General features: G+C 48.7%; 1 protein-coding gene across 1 annotated transcript; it reads right to left on the minus strand.

The window, feature by feature from the left end:
• Positions 1-2,803: 2,803 nt before the first annotated feature.
• CCR9 (C-C motif chemokine receptor 9) lies at positions 2,804-9,107 on the minus strand. Its single transcript, XM_086368442.1, has one exon. The coding sequence runs from the start codon at positions 4,945-4,947 to the stop codon at positions 3,916-3,918; it is 1,032 nt and encodes a 343-aa protein (XP_086224568.1). The 5' UTR covers positions 4,948-9,107; the 3' UTR covers positions 2,804-3,915.
• Between the last annotated feature and the right edge of the window lie 10,893 nt (positions 9,108-20,000).

The raw sequence follows: 20,000 nt of genomic DNA on the forward strand, positions 1-20,000 counted from the left end.
ATGGGATTCTCCAGGCAAGAATACTGGAGGGGGTTGCCACGCCCTCCTCCAGGGAATCTTCCTGACCCAGGGATTGAAGCTGTGTGTCTTACATCGTCTGCATTGGCAAGCGGGCTCTTAACCACGTGCGCCACCTGGGAAGCCGAATATGTCACGAGTGAGGGGGAGCTCACAGAGCCACATGTTGGAGAGAAGCATTTGCTTGTCTTTCATCAGTTTTATAGTACAGACTTTGAAAGGGACATTAGCTATTTGGGCTGTCTGTAACAATAATTATAGAATTGATTAGAGAGACATTCCCTATCCCAGGAGGTTGCTGGGCTCAGACCACAGTTGGAACAGGAGGGCCATATGGAGTCGGGCCAAGGAAACTGTTGCAGAACCACCAAGTCTTGGTTGGGATGATAATTCTAAAACCATGCTGTCTATTAATCACTCATAGTAAACAATCAGTAACTACTTGTCAAATGAAGACAGAGATTTCTTTGGAGCGTCTAAAATGTGTGAGGTGCAGATACTGGAGGCCATGATAATCTCCCTTTTGTCAAAGTCATTTAGCACCCCTTGACCAGACCTCACTTTGAGACAAGCTGTATTAGAGCTTCAGCATCAGTCTTTCCAATGAATATTTAGGACTGATCTCCTTTAGGATGAACTGGTTGGATCTCCTTGCAGTCCAAGGGACTCTCAAGCGTCTTTTCCAACACCACAGTTCAAAAGCATCAATTCTTTGGTTCTCAGCTTTATTTATAGTCCAACTCTCACATCCATATCTCACATTTTACATCAAAACAACATTCCCCTTTGAATGTACACATTGTGATGTGTTGACTTGAGATTAGTCTTAAAAAATTTTTATAGGTAAAGCAGTATCTTTTTGGATATATTTCATTCAGTTTCCTGATTTTTCTGACCTATAGAGTTCCTGTAAAATGTAATTATATTATAGTCCTCTTTTACCATTACTTCAGGAAAGCACTGACAGACGTATTTTCTAGAAATGTTGAATGGGTGTCCTAGTGGGTGTCCCCTTGCTGGTCCTTCCAATGTTGTTATCTTAGGATAAATCTGCTTCTGAGACCTAGTTTAATTTGAATGTAAAATGGTCCTATTTATGCAGTCCTTTAAACCTGATTTAGCAACAAAGGGTACTTAAAGTCTTTAAAATACAATACAGCTGCCGCCTATCTTTGGTCCTGCTTTGACGCTGCGGTAGGACTGGGACAGTCAGGCAGGTGCTAAAGGAGGCCCTTGGAACTAGGGGTGGTCATCGCGCTCAGTGCAGGCTTCGTGGTTCTTGTGGCATTCGTCTCCTTTCCTAAAAATCAGAGAGGGGGGAAAGTAGAGTCCATGAAAGCCTTATCTACCTCTGTTGTTGTTCAGATGCAGAGTCATGTCTGACTCTTTGTGACCCCATGAACTGCAGCACGCCAGGCTTCCCTGTCCTTCACTATCTCGTGGAGCCTGCTCAAACTCATGTCCATTGAGTCAGTGATGCCATCCAACCATCTCATCCTCTATTGCCTCCTTCTCCTCCTGCCCTCAGTCTTTCGCAGCATCAGGGTCTTTTCCACTGAGTGCGCTCTTCGCATCACGTGGCCAAAGTATTGGAGCTTTAGCATCAGTCCTTCCAATGAATCAGTAGGGTTGATTTCCTTTAGGATTGACTGGTTTGATCTCCTTGTAGTCCAAGGGACTCTTAAGAGTTTTCTCCAGCACCACAATTTGAAAGCATCAGTTCTTTGGTCCTCGGCCTTCTTTATGGTCCAACTCTCACATCCGTATGTGACTACTGGAAAAACCATAACTTTGACTGATTGGACCTTTTTTGGCAAAACTAACATGTAGTTCAGTTCAAACTACCTCTGAACTGCCACTTAATCTCCATCATGGTGTCCCATAAGTGACTCTCGGCTGGAGGAGATTGAACAAGCACAGTCGTGGCTCATTCCTCCTCCTTCCATCCCTCCCCCAATCCTCAGCTCCAGTGGAGCCCCCAGGACATAGTACCAGAACCGCAGTATCAAAAGGGCACGGGATGAATAAACCACACCCAGTCAAGTTCTTCCACTGAACTGCACAGGGTTATTTAGGTTTGGCCCATTCCTGTTGCTTATTCTGGGTTTCTCAAAGGATATCTGAGTCTTCTTCTGGAAAAGGTGGCCACATGGACAGCTCTGTCCATAGATTGCCTTGTGAAGGTCATCCTCCCCCTGACTGTAGGTGGTTATTGTGCTGGGACCCACGTCGACCTGCCGGTCCCAGGCCAATGCTTGTTTGCCACCAACTGCACACACTTGGGGTGGGTTGGCAAGGCTTGTGCGTTTTCTCTTGCTCTCCTTGCTGTGGTCCACTTTCTGCTCACTGTATTCCTCACTGACGTGTAGTTTAGAAGTGGACGGGGAAAAGGATGCTGTTGCAGAGTCCGGCGCTTTGGTGTCCCCTTTGGAAGGGATGGCCTTGGAACTGAAACCACGGCAACTCACAGCCCACTGGGAAAACGAGATGCCTTCTCTGAAGCAAGTGGCAAAGCTGGGACGGTTCATGGTCCTGTTCTGATCGTCTTCTTTGGAAATACCAATGGACTCACCGGAGACACTTGGAAGATAAGTTTGCCCAGAGAAGAAACTAGAAACTGTTCAGCCAAAATGGTTTTATGGTATTTTGGAAGTGTTATTTCCTTATCCCAGTCTCTTATTCTTCATAATCTAATATGGCTGTTTGATCTCTGTACACATTTAAAATATAGAGACAGGGTAAAAAAAAAAAAAAGTGAAAAGTAATGGATATTTGTAAACAGTCATTTAAAAAGCACTTTTCTAATAAATGAAAATATTTAATGTGATAAATTTGCCAAATAGTAAAAAGAGACACAAAGGTAAGTTACATTTTTTTTTTCAGCCTAATCTCTAAGTTGAAAGCTTTTTTAAAAAAAAAACCGTTAGTATCATACAATATGAAAAAGAGAAGCATGGAGGCAAATATCCTTCCAATGGCCTCAGAAACAAGAGGACAAATAGGCCCAGGCCATTGCATAGGGAACAGAGTGGACCACCGTACCAGCCACTCGATAGAGTGAGCCCATAGTGGAGCCAGGTCCCCGCCAACCCAGGTTCTTAACCTTCCTGCACGGGTTGTGAAGACCACTTCAGTGGCACCAGGGGACAAGCTGAATCCTGCCCAGATCAGCGTGGCAGCCAGGTGAGGAATCACAGAGCCTCCAGAAGACGTGGGTTGGTAGCCAGCAGAATTCAGGTGACATGCTCATACGGTCAATTGCCCAAAAGCTCACTGACCAGTGCTGCAGATAGTTTCAGAACAGGAACAAGGACCCTCACTGGCCCCAAAGAGATCAAGGAGAGCAGAAGGGAATTGGATCTGAGGTTGCTTGGAAGGATCTAGATCAACACCTGCCAAGGGTATCAGCCCCCAAAACCAGAGCAGAAATTCTCCAAAGACAGAAACTTTCATGAAGCCTTGTGCATTCGTGGACTGTGGCAATGGCCGATGCTTCTGTGTATTCTTTTGGAAGAGATGAAGCCACAGCGATTCCCAGGGCTCCGAGAAATCAAACGCCTCCTCCAGAGCTCAGCTACATTAATGCTCAGGCAAGTGGCAAAGCCACGGAGGCCTGCGGTGTCTGTCGTTCATTAATCCTCCTCCGAAAACCACAGGCTTTGCAGCCAGGAGCCAGGCAGCAGTCTCCTGGGATGGCCAGTCAGTTTTAAAGAGTCCAACTTGGCAAATCCTGACCAAAAGTAATAATGCTATTCAAATTCATCCCTTTCTGAGTTTTCTATTTCCCTCTTCTCACTCCTTCTCCTTCTCCACTTTCCCTCTGGCCTGTCAGTAAGGGAAGCTGTGTCTGAATTTCTGGACACTTCCAAAAGGACCGCCCACCTCAGAGAAGCCACCTCAGAAGGAGAGAGCCCCCGAGGTTGTCTCCAGCAGCATAGATGACAGCTTCAGGCTTCCCTCTCTCCTCGTGAACGAAACCCACTGAGCCTGGCTGATGCAGCCCAGGTTCTTCAGGGTCTTCACAAGATCCCGGCGGAACCTCTCACCCACAAAAACGTAGAGAACAGGGTTCAGGCAACTGTGGAAAAAGGCCACGGTCTGAGTGACCTGGAAGCAGATGTCAATTTTGATGGAGAGGGCACAGCTGGAGATGAACATGGCGTAGGCATCGATGGTCTGCACCAGCAGGACGCAGTTGTGGGGGAACTGAGACAGGACGAAGACGGTGAGCACCGTGATGGTCACCTTCAGGGCCTTGTGCTTGGAGGACTTCTTGGCCTGGATCAGGGTGTGGATGATGATGGTGTAGCAGCAAGCCATGACCACAAAGGGGAGGAAGAAGCCCAGGATGACCTTCAGGGTCAAGACAGCCGACTTGAGTTTGGTACTGTCGTCGCTGGAGTAGACCATGGTGCAGATAGCAATGCCGTGTTCCTCCTTGACTTGGCTGTACAGGAGTTCTGGGAGGCAGAGCGCGGCCGCCGTCACCCAGATGGTAAAGCAGACCATCTTGCTGTACAGGAGCCTTTTCTGCCTCCACATCTGCGCCCTCATGGCCTGCGCGATGGCGATGTACCTGTCCACGCTGATGCACATGATGAGCAGCACGCAGCTGTAGAAGTTCATCTTATACATACTGTTGACCACCTTGCACATAAAGGTCTGGAATTTCCACTGGTCCGCGGCGGCAATGGCCCAGAAGGGCAGCGTGGCGAGAAAGAGAAGGTCAGCGATGGCCAAGTTGAGAAGGAACATGTCGGTCATGGTCTTCACTCTCGTGCAGTACCAGTAGACCAGGATGACGAGGCTGTTGCCCACGCCACCCACGATGAACACGAGCCAGTACAGGGGTGGGAGGAAGTGGCCCGCAAACTGCCTGACGTGGCTTTTCTCACAGAAGTAGTCCGTGAAGTTGCCGTCGTACTCCATGGGCGGCGTGCCATCGTAGCCGTAGTCATCTGACAGGTTAGGGATTAGGCTCTGCAAGGAGACACAGGGCGACACTGGGTCAAGGGCTGGCTTTTGAAGGTTCTGTCTGATGGCAAAGGCACGAAGCCCTTGAGCCTTCCAACCCCAAAAGGCTGTGAGAAGGCAGAAGAAGTGTGTGTGTAGGAAGTAGGAATTCCAAGAGCATCTGCTTAGACTGTAAATGATTTATTTATTCAACAAATGTTTATTAAGCAGGTGCTGAAGAGTCAGGTATGGTTCCCACTCTCGTGGAACTTTCCTCCTCTGGGACGAGACACACAAGCAAAGGAACAGTCACAGGCCACTTGACAGGTGCTCCATCGGGATGGAAGGAGGGTCTCAGGGCCACTGGTGGGCGAACTTATCCAACTAAGTGAACGAGTCTGATTGTTCCTTCTCCTGTCTACTCTGCGCTCCCTAAAAGGTCCTCAGAGGCGTTCACACTTCTCTGGGTCCAGATTCCCCTGAATCCTTTGAAAGCTATGGATCCTCTCTTGAGTAGCAACAGTCACACACGTACCCGCTTACACGTGTGCACGCACATGAACACACACGCTTATGTATACACCCTCACGCACATGGACATACACAGGAAACAACACAGGTTGCGTGATTTCAGGGTCCCTTGTTGAGAATTTGTTATGAATTTCAAGACAGCAGAGCATTAAATCAAACAAGTAACACTTCTAAGCATGAGGCCCTGTGCCACCCACCCATGCAGCCAGCCCTCACAAGCCCTCACGTTTACAGACACACATGCACACACATTTACAGACACACATGCACACAAGCGTGCCCACACGAATACACATACGTATCCACATGGACACAACCCGCACACACATGCACGCATTCAGACACCTGCGCTCACACCCTCACAGTGTGCACACAAGCACGCATGCACACACACCCTTCGATACAGCTAAGGACTCTCCAGGCGTATTTTCAGAGTGATTGAATTCGCACATAGAAAGCCTGGAATTGAATGAATTTCATCAAGACCACAAGGCCAGCCTGTATATCCTTACAGGATCGGAGTGCTGGCCACCTTTATGAGTGACAGAGGAAGAGTTCGTGTCCTAGGCTAGGGGAAGCCTGGACACACCTGTCCACCTGTGTCAAGACTTGTACTCATAGCTTTGTCCACGACTGATGGGCAAACGCCCTTTGCATCTCAGGCACAGGATCCTCTGAAAATCTCCCTGCAAATATAAATGTCAGTTATTTACCAGCTTATTTGCTTCCCTACTGTCAGAGCCCCAAGTGCGTGCCAGACCTTGTGTGGAGTGCAGGATGTGCGTGCATTTAATCCTGGGCCTTCCAGGTAGGGGTGGGCCCCTCTTCCAGATGAGGGGCAGCTGGCTTCCAGAAGGAATTCTGAGGTGGCCAAGCCATTTCTTCTGTCCTCTCTGCTCTCTGAGCCCTGGAGACACTGCTCTTGCTGGAGAAGCCACCCACAAAGGCTGTTCTCAGGTCTGGGTCAGAATAAGACCTAGAGAGATCACTGTAAGGATCTGAAATCCACTCATTTCCCACTCACTTTCCATCCAAGAGCACGCACTGGAGCCCCCTGGCTGAGCACTGGGTTGAGTGATTTCCCACAAGCTGCCCTGAGTTTATCCCGGGGACTGTGTCGAGGTGGCTTCTAAAGAGCTCGCCGTGCACCCCACCTCCAAGGGCGTTTTGGTCTAGCTCTGTGGCCACTCATCAAGACCTAGCTCAGACGTGCATTTGGCATTTACATATAAAAGATGTGAAGCAAGGCTTTCGTATTTCCTGAAGAACAGGTGAGAGTTTTTTTTAACTCATGAACCATATGAATTCTGTGACTGATGAGGATTCCCTTTGTAATTGGGAAGCTCAGTCAAACTGGTAGCCCAAGTATAGTAACCAAGTAAAACCCTTTGACCAGTGCTGCCTAATAGGAATATAAGGCAACTTCCTTAATTTTGCGTTTTCTAGTAGCCAAGTGAAGTCAAAAGAAATAGGTGGGTCTCACCTTAATAATGTGTTTTATGAAACCTAGCATGTCTAAAATATTATTTTGTTATGTAAGCAATGACTTCCCTGGTGGCTCAGACAGTAAAGTGCCTGCCTTCAATGCAGGAGACCCGGGTTCAGTCCCTGGGTCGGGAAGATCCCCTGGAGAAGGAAATGGCAACCCACTCCAGTAGCCTGGAAAATCCCATGGACGGAGGAACCTGGTAGACTATAGTCCATGGGGTTGCAAAGAGTCGGACACAACTGAGCGACTTCACTTTCACTTTCTTTCAAGCAGTGTAAAAGTTATCAAGATATTCCACATCCTTTTGTTGCATAGACTATGTTTGGACTAAGTGCATTTTGCAATCAAGGGACATCTTAGTCGGAGTGACCACATGTCAAGTGCTTACAGTCCCTACGTGACTCGTGGCTACCGCGTGGGACAGCTCAGTTTTAGGCTGAAAACGCAAGTTCTAAGTCTTCCTGTTTTTTCTCTGTTCTGTCAGTTTGCTCTGACCCTGTTTGAACGTATGTCCTTTCTCTTCTGTTGTATGCACTCAGTAACTGCCTCATGCCTCTTATGGAACATTGACAGGGGCCGTGGGGACAGAGTGAAACAGGGTGTCATTACTGCTGGGAAGTGCCCAGTCTTTCTCTGACAGGGCTGACCATTCTCTTCCACATCTTACTGGAATGTCTAGAAGTTCTCTTTCCCAAGGTTTCCCTTGAAGCATTTCTTAGCAAACTGTGTTGTTCTTAGACCCTTTTAAAAACGTGACATCGTCACCAACTAGACCACTGCTCACAGCCTGTGGTCCCCCATGAGCAGTGGTCTGAGCCAGATCTAGAATCTTCTCCCATTGTGAGGAGTAGCAATCCGTGGGGGTGGGTGGGCCCAGACCTGGCCAGGATGGATGGTGTTTGTGTGAAGATCCCACCATCTTATTCCTTGACTGACTAAGAGGTCAGCATGCTCACCTTAAGCTTGAGAAACAGCTCTTTATTTCTTGTTCATTGGTGATGAATAACGTGATTTGTTCACTCGTTCAGCAAGTGTTTACTAAGCACAGAGTACACGCCAGGCAAGGAAGCCACTTCCAAAGGTTAGTGTTCTTGTCAGTGATGGTAACAGAAGTGGAGCGAACCATGAGAAAGGTCCTGGACTCACCTGTCATGGAACGGGGGGGAGGGTGGTCTGCCTGCATGCGGGGTCCTGAACTCCACAGCACAGAGGGGCCCTAGATAGGGCAGTATCGTAGGATGGTTCTGTTATTCGCAGGGGGCTACTTAATTGGAGTATTTATATCATTCGGATGATTTTTAGAATTTTGATCAAGAAGAGAAGTGCCTGATAGTCACAGATCTAAGTAAATGAGAGACTGTCTCACAGCATGCCCAGGGGCTGGCCTGCAACTCAGCGGCGTGGGCCACCTTCTGCTCACGTAGGCTTTGGTTTCTGTCCTGGACAGAGCTTTTAGAGGCTCAACAGGTTTTAGAATGATTTTCAGATGTTAGAGACCATCTTATAGAGGAGAGCTTCCCTGATAGCTCAGTTGGTAAAGAATCTGCCTGCTATGCAGGAGACTTAAGTTTGATTCCTGGGTCGGGAAGATCTGCTGAAGAAGGATAGGCTACCCACACCAGTATTCTTGGGCTTCCCTTGTGGTTTAACTGGTAAAGAATCCACCTGCAATGTGGGAGACCTGGGTTCGATACCTGGGTTGGGACGATCCCCTGGAGAAGGGAAAGGCTACCCACTCCAGTATTCTGGCCTGGAGAATTCCGTAGACCGTATAGTCCGTGGGGTTGCAGAGTCGGACACGACTGAGTGACTTTCACTATAGAGGAGACAGACCCAAGGAACAGAAGGTTCTGGCCCAAAGCCTCACCCCTGGGGAATGGTCAAGGCCAGAGCCAGTGCCCTGCCCTGCAGCCCCAAGCTGGGTCACTTGTAAGCCCTGCAGACCCGGCACCTTGCTCTCCACCTTCTGATCCCTGCAGGCCCGGCACCTTCTCTCCACCTTCTGATCCCTGCAGGCCCGGCACCTTCTCTCCACCTTCTGATCCCTGCAGGCCCGGCACCTTCTCTCCACCTTCTGATCCCTGCAGGCCCGGCACCTTCTCTCCACCTTCTGATCCCTGCAGGCCCGGCACCTTCTCTCCACCTTCTGATCCCTGCAGGCCCGGCACCTTCTCTCCACCTTCTGATCCCTGCAGGCCCGGCACCTTCTCTCCACCTTCTGATCCCTGCAGGCCCGGCACCTTCTCTCCACCTTCTGATCCCTGCAGGCCTGGCACCTTGCTCTCCACCTTCTGATGCTGTCACGTGTACTTGTTGTGTTGTTCAGTCACTAACTCATGTCTGACTTTTGCCAGGCTCCTCTGTCCTTCACTGTCTCCTGGAGTTTTCTCAAACTCGTGCCCGTTGAGTAGGTGATACCATCCAACCATCTCATCCTCTGCTGCCCCCTTCTCCTCCAGCCCTCAATCTTTCCCAGCATCAGAGTCTTTTCTAATGAGTTGACTCTTTGCATCAGGTGGCCAAAGTATTGGAGCTTTAGCTTCAGCATCAGTCCTTCCAGTGAATATTCATGGTTGATTTCCTTTAGGATGGATTGGTCTGATCTCCTTGCTGTCCAGGGGACTCTCTGAAGAGTCTTCTCCAGCACCACAATCCAAAAGCATCATTTCTTTGTTGCTCAGCCTTCTTTATGGTCCAACGCTTATGTCTGTACATGACTGCTGGAGAAACCGTAGCTACAGTGGCCACACCAAGCCTGAGCCTCAGTGTCTGAGTCCCGGCACCTGAGCTGAGTGGCTGTCAGATCCCCCACCTGCATCCTCCCCCCACCCATCCCGGAAAGACTGTGGGCACCAGAGGATGCCCTGTGGCTTCCTCTGCCCAGGGCAGCCGGGAACTGCCTTTTGCTGGGGGCAAACCTCAGTGCACAGCAGATAAGGGGCCTGCCCTGCCTGCCAGTGCCTGCCACCAGGCGCTGTACCCGACAGGACCCGGCTCCCGAGGCCGTGCAGGTGTGTCTTCCTCCCCTTGGGAGCCCTTGGCCCAGAAGCTGCGACCCAGGCGTTGAAGATGCTACAGCTCCTGGACTCCATCTTCCCCCGACTTTCTAAGGCCTCCCTCCCGAGTCTTCTCTTCTTTGAGCCATTTGACCTTGAACCCTCCGTTCCTCCCCCAGCGTCGCTTTCCTCATCTGTTAGCGTGGCTCCGCCTTTACTGTGAGACCGGAGGAACACGGTGCCCTGGGTGGTGACTGGAACACGGCCGGTCCTCAGAAGAGTGGCCCCAGGAAAGTCACGGCTGTTGACCAAGCTCATAGCCACAGAGGTCACAGCTTGTCCCCGTGTAGGTGGTGCTGGACACCTCTTGATCACAAAAGGTCATTATCTGAGTGCATTTTCTTCCTTTCTGAGGCTGCCTTGCAACGTTTGGATATTTTCCCAAGATCCCAAATGATAAAACCGAATGACTGATGTTATGAGCCCTGTTTCCAGCATCGGGGATAAAGAGCAGATTCTGTTTCAGGAGAAACTACGGTTCTAATTTTGGTCAGAAAAATAGAGACTTATTTTGTACTTCAGCTTTCCAGGTGGTGCTAGTAAAGAACCTGCCTGCCAGTGCAGGAGACGTAAGAGACTCGGTTCAATCCCTGGGTCAGGAAGATCACCTAAAGGAGGCATGGCAGCCCCAGGCCCTAGCCTGGAGAATCCCACGGACAGAGGAGCCTGGCAGGCTGCAGTCCCTAGGGTTGCAAAGAGTCGAACACAACTGAAGTGACTTACACACACCTTGTTACTTCAGCAGGCCCAAAATAATCGTCTTTTTGGTATTGCTGTTGTTGTTACGGGAAACATGATGAGATATGCAATGCTAAAGATCATCAGCAGGTGATAAATAACTTACTTGATGTCAGTGGTGGCAACCACCACTCTCCATAGGTGGGGGGAACCTACAGCATGGAGGACATTTGTCAACTCCACTAAGAATGTTTGACTTCAATACCTATGTGTAAAACCCAGATTCTCCCTTTGAGAAAGCAAAATTGAAATCCTTAGATATTTTTGTGAGCATTTAATATAAGTAAAGCATAGGAATTTTGATTCTATAATTAATTATATTTGGCTATAAAATCATGAATGATTCTCTGGATCATAGCTGTACTCACTGATTTCTATTAGCCTCTTTCAGAGAAATATATATCATTATTTGCTTTTTTGTAAAGACTATAATGTTTGATAAGAAACACGACTAACATGCCCACCATGGGTCTTTTAAAAGCAAATGAATTCTCCCTTGCCCTCTTTTGTCTGAGTTTCAGAACAGACACATGGGACTAAGCACCTTGTAAAGATCATAAAACCCTCACCTATGAGTAAAACCTGAACCAGCCTTCTCCTCTGCCCCTCGCCCCCCGCACACATACCGCAGAGCTCTTCCAGAGCTTCGTGTCTGCACAGCCCTCTGTGCTGGGCACTGACCAGCTGTCTGGAGCATCGCTCAGCAGAACTCTTGTCCTGGGAAACCACAGAGCACTCCTTCCCCCACAATGGAGCCCTTCCCACTCCCCGAAACGAGGCCCCAAATGCAGTGTATTTCAAGGAGCCCAAGGATGTGGCCATACTCACTGTGGCTTCTGTGGGGACCATGGTGGGTCAGACTCAGACTTGCTTCTAGAAAGAGAGGGCAAAAATCAGAACGAGGACTGGCTTTTGACTGAACAGGAGCAAGTTCCGAGAGATGGAGATGAAGCATTTAATTTGTTTGTTCTCATGAACAAAAAAAAAATGCCAAGCTAGAGTTAGAATCCATGTTATACTGATGCTGAGTTAAATAGATTTCAAGTCAAGTCTAGATTTCGCAGTCATCTAGGTTGTTAACCCAGAGTTGAAAGAAATTTCTCCTTTGAGAGCACTTGGGGGCTTTGATGTCTTCCCAGCGCGTCCTTTTTACCTTAACCCTTCTTCTCATAACTCAGCTTCTCTACCAGGCGCCGCTACTCCAATTTTATCCACCAAGTGTCCCCTGAGGACAGCAGGACAGCAGACTTAAAAGAATGCTCCAGCTGACTGCTGGAGGGGCCCCTCGGCAACCAGGAGGCAGGAACCCCAGGGTGAGGTGGCCTCTGCCAGCATCAGAGTCCCTCACCAGGAAGGGCCCAGCACCCCAACACCTCCCTGCGCGCTCAGTTTACAAATTTGGGGCCTGTTTGCTCTACCTTGACTTCAGCAGGAAAAGGAAGTCCTGCATTTCTTTACCAAAGAAAAGATAGTTGTCTCATGCAGAGGGCCTCCAAACTAACTGAGACAAATCTCCGCTGTCGTTTTCTTGTGTTTTGAATCTCTGCAAAACCCACACCTCTGTGGCCAAGCAAACAACAGCTTGGTTCCTTTCAAGGAAGGGTCTGTGCCTGAGTGGGGCATTTCTTTCTTCATACACCTTCAGTGAGTGTGTTTCCGAGAAACATGTTCAGCCCACACCCCAAGCTTCTGGAAGGAAATTTTCCCCTCATACATCCAACTGTAACCTGTTGGGCTATTTTTATTCTTGTTTTCATAACACAGCCTCGTGACTCTCTGTGCTTTTCTAAGAGTGTAGTTGTTTTAAAAACATAGCATGTGACTTGGGAGATTGAGATTGACAAAGATACACGACTATGTATAAAATAGACGAGAACTAGAGAGAACTACTGTACAGCACAGGGAACTCTACTCCACGCTCTTGGTAACCTAAATGGGAAGGCAATCTAAAAAAAGAATGGATGTGTATGTATCGACGGATTCACTTTGCTGTACAGCAGGAACAAGCACAGCACCGTAAAGCAACCATACTCCAATTCAAAGAAAAAGAGCAACATACCATGTGGGATAGCCACTACGGAAACCCGTTACACCCACCATGTGGTATCTGCCTAAGAAGAACGCAAGCTTATATCCACGCAAAGACTGACATATGAATGTTCATGGCAGCTTTGTTTGTAATAGCCAGCTACTGGAAACAGCTCAACTGTCCTTCAAATAGAGTGAATAGGTCGCGGTGGAGTATCCATACAGTGAATTTGGAACAGCTGCTGATACACACAGCAATGTGGATAAATTTCAAAATAACCTGAAAAAAGTACATACTGTGTGATTCCACTTGTGTAAAATTCTAGGAAATGGGAGCTAATCAATAGTGACAGAAAGCAGATCGGTGATTTCCTGGAGACAGAGAGAAGGGCAGGGCAGGGCGAGGGACAGGAAGGGACAAGAGCAGGCCAAGGAGCCTCTGGGGTGAGCGCTGTGCTCACTGGAGTGATAGTGTGGTGATCTCACGGGGGTGCACGAATGTCAGAACTTGGGCTCTGTGCTTCAGACATTTGCAGAGCTGGTAGCTGGATCTCAGTAAAGTGGTTAAAGTAAAGAAAGGAAAAACAGCAAGGTCTGATGAACACTTCTTGTTTCTGTCCCTCTTCAGAGTCATATCGGGCCGTTAGCAGGCGGGGGAAAGACACCCAGAACTTCCTCCTTGTAGCCTTCCTGCCAGTAGCTCCTCCGAAGTGCCTTGAAGTGCCTTGGGCTGTTCGGTGGGAATCGAGGGCTCAGTATGAACTCATGGCTTTTAGGGTTAGAAGAGATTAAGCAGATAATGTTTGATAGATCAGTCAATCGATTGATAAATAGATACAGATAAGTTTGTGTCATTGTGTCAGTGTTCGGTCACTTCAGTCATGGCCGACTCTCTTTTGCGACCCCGTGGACTGTAGCCCACCAAATTCCTCTGTCTGTGGGATTCTGCAGGCAAGAATGAATACCAGAGTGGTTTGCCGTTTCCTCCTCCTCCAGGGGATCTTCCTGACCCCGGAATCAAACCCACGTCTCCTGCATCTCCTGCATCGCAGGTGGAGTCTTGACCTGCTGTGCCACAGTTGTTATGTGTTTTAGCTTATTTCCTGACTCTGCTGCGAGTCCTTGCTGTGAAAGCAAGGACACACCATATAATGACCATTGGGTGCCCAGGTCTTGGTTTCTAAAAACCTTTCTTCCTGACAAGGAACCAGGACCCCATGGAGAAATGCCTGATTCCAGAGTGAGGGCAGGGAAACTGTAAAATGAACTTGGGACTGATTTTTAACCCAGAAAGAAAGTGTTTAAAGGCATTGAGGGCTTGTCAAAGGACAGAGGCACCAACTTGATAGGGTTCCACTAGCCAAATCTGAGGCAATTTGAGCATCAAATTAAATAATGATGGCAGTCATTATAGCACATTCAAATAAATCAGGATCCGTGGATCCATACTGAGAAAAATAAATGAGAAAACTGAGCTCTCCTTATGGTGCCGACTAATAAGTACAGAGGATTACTGTGATTAGAAAATCACCAATGGATGGTGAGATTAGCAGGTGAGCATTTGATAAGAAATTTACTTCGTCTCAAAGAATCTCCCCCCAAATGACAAATTGCCCCATTGACTTTATGATTTTTTTCTCTTATGCTCTGAAACAAATCTTTGTAAAAATTTGCCTAGTTAAGATGGAAAAATCTCAACTCATCTAATTTAACTTTAATACATCTTGGGGAAGAGGGAGATAGTTTATAAGACATTTGTTAGAAAACACTTCATATATTTCTAGTATCTATGTAGCCCCAGACTCTTTGCCATCCCATGTCGCCTTCTTTTAACTTGCACAAAAAGACTAAATATTAGCCAGATAATATCTGAGAAAACAAATTCCCAAAGGAGGAGGCCACATGAAGAATAAAGAATGGATTTGGTTTTAGCTAGTTACAGGTTGAAAATAAGGATTGATGGTAATGATGCTGGTGAGAGTTTGAGGGCAAGGCCTCCACACAGCAGTGGGGAGAGTAAATTTGTGTGACTTTTTCGGAGGATTAAACCGTGTCTGTCGAAACATACCGAGCACAGCAGCTCTGACTCAGCTGTTCATCTGCTGGGAACACGCCCTTCTAGTACTCACACAAAAGAACATAAAGGTACATGAATGCGCTTCCCTGGTGGCTCTGATGGTAAAGAGTTCACCTGCAATGCAGGAGACCCAGGTTCGATTTCTGGGTCAGGAAGATTCCCTGGAGAAGGGAATGGCTACCCACTCCAGTATTCTTGCCTGGAGAATCCCGTGGACAGAGGAGCCTGGTCAGCTATAGTTCATGGGATCAAAAAGAGTCAGAAACAACCGAGCGACTAACACACAAGATCCTATATGTTGTCTCCCCGCCCCCCCAGAATCAAAAAAACTAAAGGCAACCTATGGGTCAGCAGTAGGTAATATTCTGATACACTCATTCAGTAAACCGCATGTAGCCAATAAATAGAATAAATCAGACCTCACACTGATGCAAGGAGGTCACCAAGATTTTTAGGTATACACATGCAAAATGTAGATTATGATGCATGATCTTTTAAAAAATATATAAAAGGTTATACACTTGATAGCTGTCAGTACTGAAGTGTTTTCTGGAAGGAAATTAAACAAGGATGTTGTTTTCCTTTAGGTTTTGTAACCTATTTACATATTCTACTTTGTGTACAACATTTTATTTTAAGGGCTATCTTAAAAATAACTTGTCAGCTTAAAAAAAAGGAAAAAATAAGCCCCAGCGCTCTTCCGTCCTGTACACCTGTTTGCAAAAGTTGTCCATAGGAGGAACTCGTCTCCTCCTAACCCTGGAAGAAGAAATCTAGCAAGTAAATTCACTGCGTCTACTATTGGCCACTTTGGAATCCTGCACTGGCTCTCTGTAAAGGTTTATCTTCCTTCCGTTATAAAGGTGCTTTGGGCTCATAGAAGATTTGGAGAGAGCCCAGGGGTGAAACGGAAAATGAAAAATAGTCCTCCCTAGACCCCCCCACCTAAAGACCCCCCCCCCCCCCGCCGAGCCTTTTCAGCTGCTCCTCCTACCCTGTATCACATAGTTTTCGTCTGTGTTATTCCACAGACTGCACAAGTGTCAGAGCTTGCTTTCATTTTCTTTTGACCCCTGAGAAGGAGAGAAAAACAGAAGGGGAAAACCCGCAAGTGACAAAACACACCAAAAGCAAGGGACGTCTCTGCAGTCTGTTGGGAGAACATGAGGGCTGGGCTCAGTGGCCCCCGGGTCTCCCCCGCCGCTCCATGAGGCCGCGCTGGGGTGCGTGAGCCACCCCGTCTACAAAGCCTGCTTGTCTGTTGACTCCCAGGGGAGTGAGGCGGGGGAGCACACCGGCCCCCATCTGCTCCTTGGCCCCTCCTTTGCTGCCTGTGGGACCTTAGCAAGGAGCGACCTGCCCTCCCCTAGCCTTGGTTTCCTTGTCTGTAAAATGGACGTGATCACCCGACCTACTCTAGAGGCTTGTTTCCAGGGTCAAGTGCAGTGCTGTGCTTTAAGGCTCTTAGCGGGATGCAGAGAACTCTGCAATGATGAGGAAGCAGGCTTCACCCCACAGCTAACTTACACAATGTACCTGGACACCGGATACACTTTCTTGGCTTAAATACTGTGCAAGACATGATCCATGTCTTCAAGAAGCTCACACTCAAGTACAGTGGATACATCATGGCTGCAAATACCAAAGATGGGAAATGCTAGGAGATGATTTTGGAATTGGGAGAAGGAAGCCGAGTCCCTAGCACTGGAGAAAATCCAGGAGGGCTTCATTGAGAAGGCAACAATTTTGCTGGCTCTTGTAGGCTGAAGAGGGCTTCCCGGGTGGTGCTAGTGGTAGAGAACCCACCTGCCAATGCAGAAGACACAGGAGACCTAGGTTCGATCCCTGGCTCGGGAAGACCCCTAGAGAAAGGCATGGCAGCCCTCTCCAGGATTCTTGCCTGGAGATTCCTGTGGACAGAGGAACCTGGTGGGCTACAGTGCATGGGGTCGCAAAGAGTCAGACACAACAGAAAGAACTTAGCGCGCACACATGTAGGCTGAAGAGCATGCGGGCGTTCAGTGATGGGAGAAGACATGACTCCAGGTCAGGGAAATGTAAGAGATATCCACAGAGGTGTGAATGCCGGAAAGCAGCAAGTATGTGCCGGGTCCTGAGGAGCAGGGAGCTGCTCGTATCCAAGAGTGGAAAGTGCCTATTAGAAAACTTAGCCTGGGATCCACTAATATCTATCGTTTTTCTAGTCTCTGCTGTCCTTCAAGGCAACCAGTGTGAAAATCCGCATGGTGTTACTCATAGTAGCCCCAGTAAACTGGATACCGTACTAAAGTGAGTCAGGAAGGCAGGTCCTGACTTTGATCTTTGTCCAGCTTGCCACACAGAAGTTGAATCACCTCTTGCGTTTTGTTTTTGTTTGGAAGCTCTGCTTTCTCACGTTGCATGACCGCAGGGACTCTGAGCTGTCCCTGTGCAGACTCTCTCTGTTCCCCCAGCCTGGGTGAGGCGCCCACCCCTCGCCGGGCAGGCACTGCACTGGGCCCAGGGGCTGTGAGTGAGGGGCATGTGAGGGGGCTTCAGAGCAGATGGACAGATATTTGTACAAATAGGCTGTCAGATGCCGGATGCTAAAATGGCAGGTGAACTTGGGTTTGTTGGATGAGGGGAGGGAGGAGCAGGCCTCGCCCACTGGTGGCTGTTCCACATCCCAGCCCCGGACCCAGCAGCTGCCCACCCACAGAGGGTCCAAGGGGCCACAGCCAGCTAAGAGCTGATGAGGACAAGTATGTTGACAGGACAAAGCAGTAGTCAGTGAGGAGTCACTTATAATAGAGCAGCTTTACTTTTATCTGATTGTAAAGGACTGTATTCACAATGAAGAAAAAATAATCCCCCAAAGCAAGCATATATAATGAAGAAAATAAAATCTCCCCAAACACCCCTTTCCTAGGATGGCCAGTGTTAATCTTCTGAGATGCGGTCTTTTAGACATTCTAACACAATCCCACATACACACATAACCCGTGAAGAAAAGGAAATCAGACTACCCAAAGCGTTTTCTGTCTTGCTGTCTAGTTAACAGTCTCTCACGGACCACTTTTAATGCCAGTTCAGTGTGAAGTTATGTCACCAGATTGAGGGGCTGCCAAGTGTTCCACTCTCTGGATTCTATATGATTCATTTAACCAGTCACCTCTTGGTGCAGAGTTCACTCGTTTCCAGTTTTTCGTTGCTACAGAGAATGCTGCCAAAAACACACTTTCCCTGGGACAGCCCCTCAGACCCAGGGACCTCATCGGGGCTTCACTTTCCCAGCCCCGGCCCACCTTCTTGTCACATGTCCCCCACTCTTGCTTCTCCCTCCTTCAAGGAACAGATCACTGAACAGACTGTCTTGAACCCGAGCCTCACACGTGTGGGTGGGAGGCAGTCTTATTACTCACCCTGGAAGCCTGGGCAAGGCATCCACCTGATTCACCTCTGCCTCCCTGGCAGCTTCTAGCCAAGTACCTGGTGCTCAAGGCCACTGAGCAAGCGAGTGGGTTTTAGAAGCCTTCGTGTCAGCACACAACTGAGGACCCAGCGCCCCTGGGATGGGGAGGAGGAAGAAGGTGATACTCACGGGGGAGGGCAGCGAGTGAGGCTCCGGGAGGAGGCGGCCCCGCCAGCTCTGGGGAAGGGCCTGGCTTGCTCTTTGCCTGGGACGAGGGGCAAGCCTTCTGTGAGCTCTGAGCAGGCTGCTACCTACCAGAAAGGAAACCAGGCCACCCCTGCCTGAGTTATCACTGGTGGGGTGGCCAGGAGGGTGGGGAGAGGGAGTCACCAGCTGCAGCTTCCAGCAATCAGCAGAGTCGGTAATGTGCAAACAGAACTGAAAAGCCAAGAAGTGCTGGTCTAAGGGAAAACTGTCTTCTCTGAAGATGCTCAGACAAGCCGATCATCTGACAGCCATTTCTTTTCCTAGACAGCGTGACTCCTTTCAGGGGATGGGGAGGTGGAGAGTCCCATCGAGAGGGATCAAGCTGGCCCAAGTGTATCCTTATAAGGTCTCATTGTCTGGACAGGCCTGTGAGGGGGTGATGATCACCCCTACCCCCTGCCCTGGGCATCACAGAGTGACCCATTAGACCTTAGATGTACCTAAACCCGTACAGCTACTATGGTACCATAGCTACTAGCCACGTCTGCCTGTTTAAATTCAAATCAATCACAATGTGACTAGTTCCTGAGTCACAGTAGCCACAGTTCGGGTGCTTGACAGCCGTGTGTGGCCGTGGCTACCGTGGTACACGGCACAGGTGAGGAGCAGGCCCGTCATCTCCGAAAGTTCCGTCGGATGGCAGTGCCACCTTCGAAGGTCACGCATGGGACAGACACATCTGGGAACACAGGGAGTGTTGGAGAGCCAGGAACCCCTTAAAACTGAGGTCAAATACAGTAAGATTTCATTCTGATGTGACCACTATCCATGAGATGTATCAGCATCAATGATGCATTTCATCTTACTGATCATGGGTGTTCAGGTGACATTTTGAAAAACACCTAAACAGATGTTATATTTTTGACAAAGTCACGCGTGCAAGTCTTCACCAGCAACAGCAGCTACGGTGGAGCCTTCGATCACGATACAGTTGCACCTCTCTGGGTCCCAGGGCCAGGCACCATGCCTGGCATTTGAGGGGCATTTGGGGAATAACTGTGAAAGAGAAGCTACAGTCAACAGCCTCTGATGCCCAGAACAGAAAAAAGACTCAAGTTGATTCTTTGTTGTCATTATGGCAAAGACTCTTTTTTTTTCAGATTTGTTCTGGGGAAAAAGTCCCCACAGCACTGCAGTGAGACTGAGTTCGCCTGTTCAGTATATTATATATCAGCCTGTGGCCTTGGCGGTGTTCTTCCAGGCACAGGACCCATCCATCACAGCCACCATCAGTTCCTACAGAGCAAAGCCATGCAGAAGATGCAGCTGGCTTTATTATCTAAATGGAAAGGCCAGCAAGTAGCCCATACGAAACATTCAGCGCAGTGAGCAGTAAGAATGAAAGCAGTGGCTGATTCAGCAGCCTGAGGGAGCCGTGAATTCCCTAACCTCGTCCACATTCACTGAGTATCATGTCTAAAACGGGGCCTGACTGAGAATCGGCTGAACGCC

This window comes from Bos grunniens, chromosome 22 (genome assembly GCF_055505025.1).
Source record: "Bos grunniens cultivar Pamir isolate PY7600 chromosome 22, Bosgru_T2T1.0, whole genome shotgun sequence".
NCBI classification, from domain to species: domain Eukaryota; kingdom Metazoa; phylum Chordata; class Mammalia; order Artiodactyla; family Bovidae; genus Bos; species Bos grunniens.

What these genes read in the sequence shown, in the direction of transcription:
- CCR9 (XM_086368442.1), bottom strand. Translation starts at nt 4,947, where the DNA reads ATGGAGTACGACGGCAACTTCACGGACTACTTCTGTGAGAAAAGCCAC.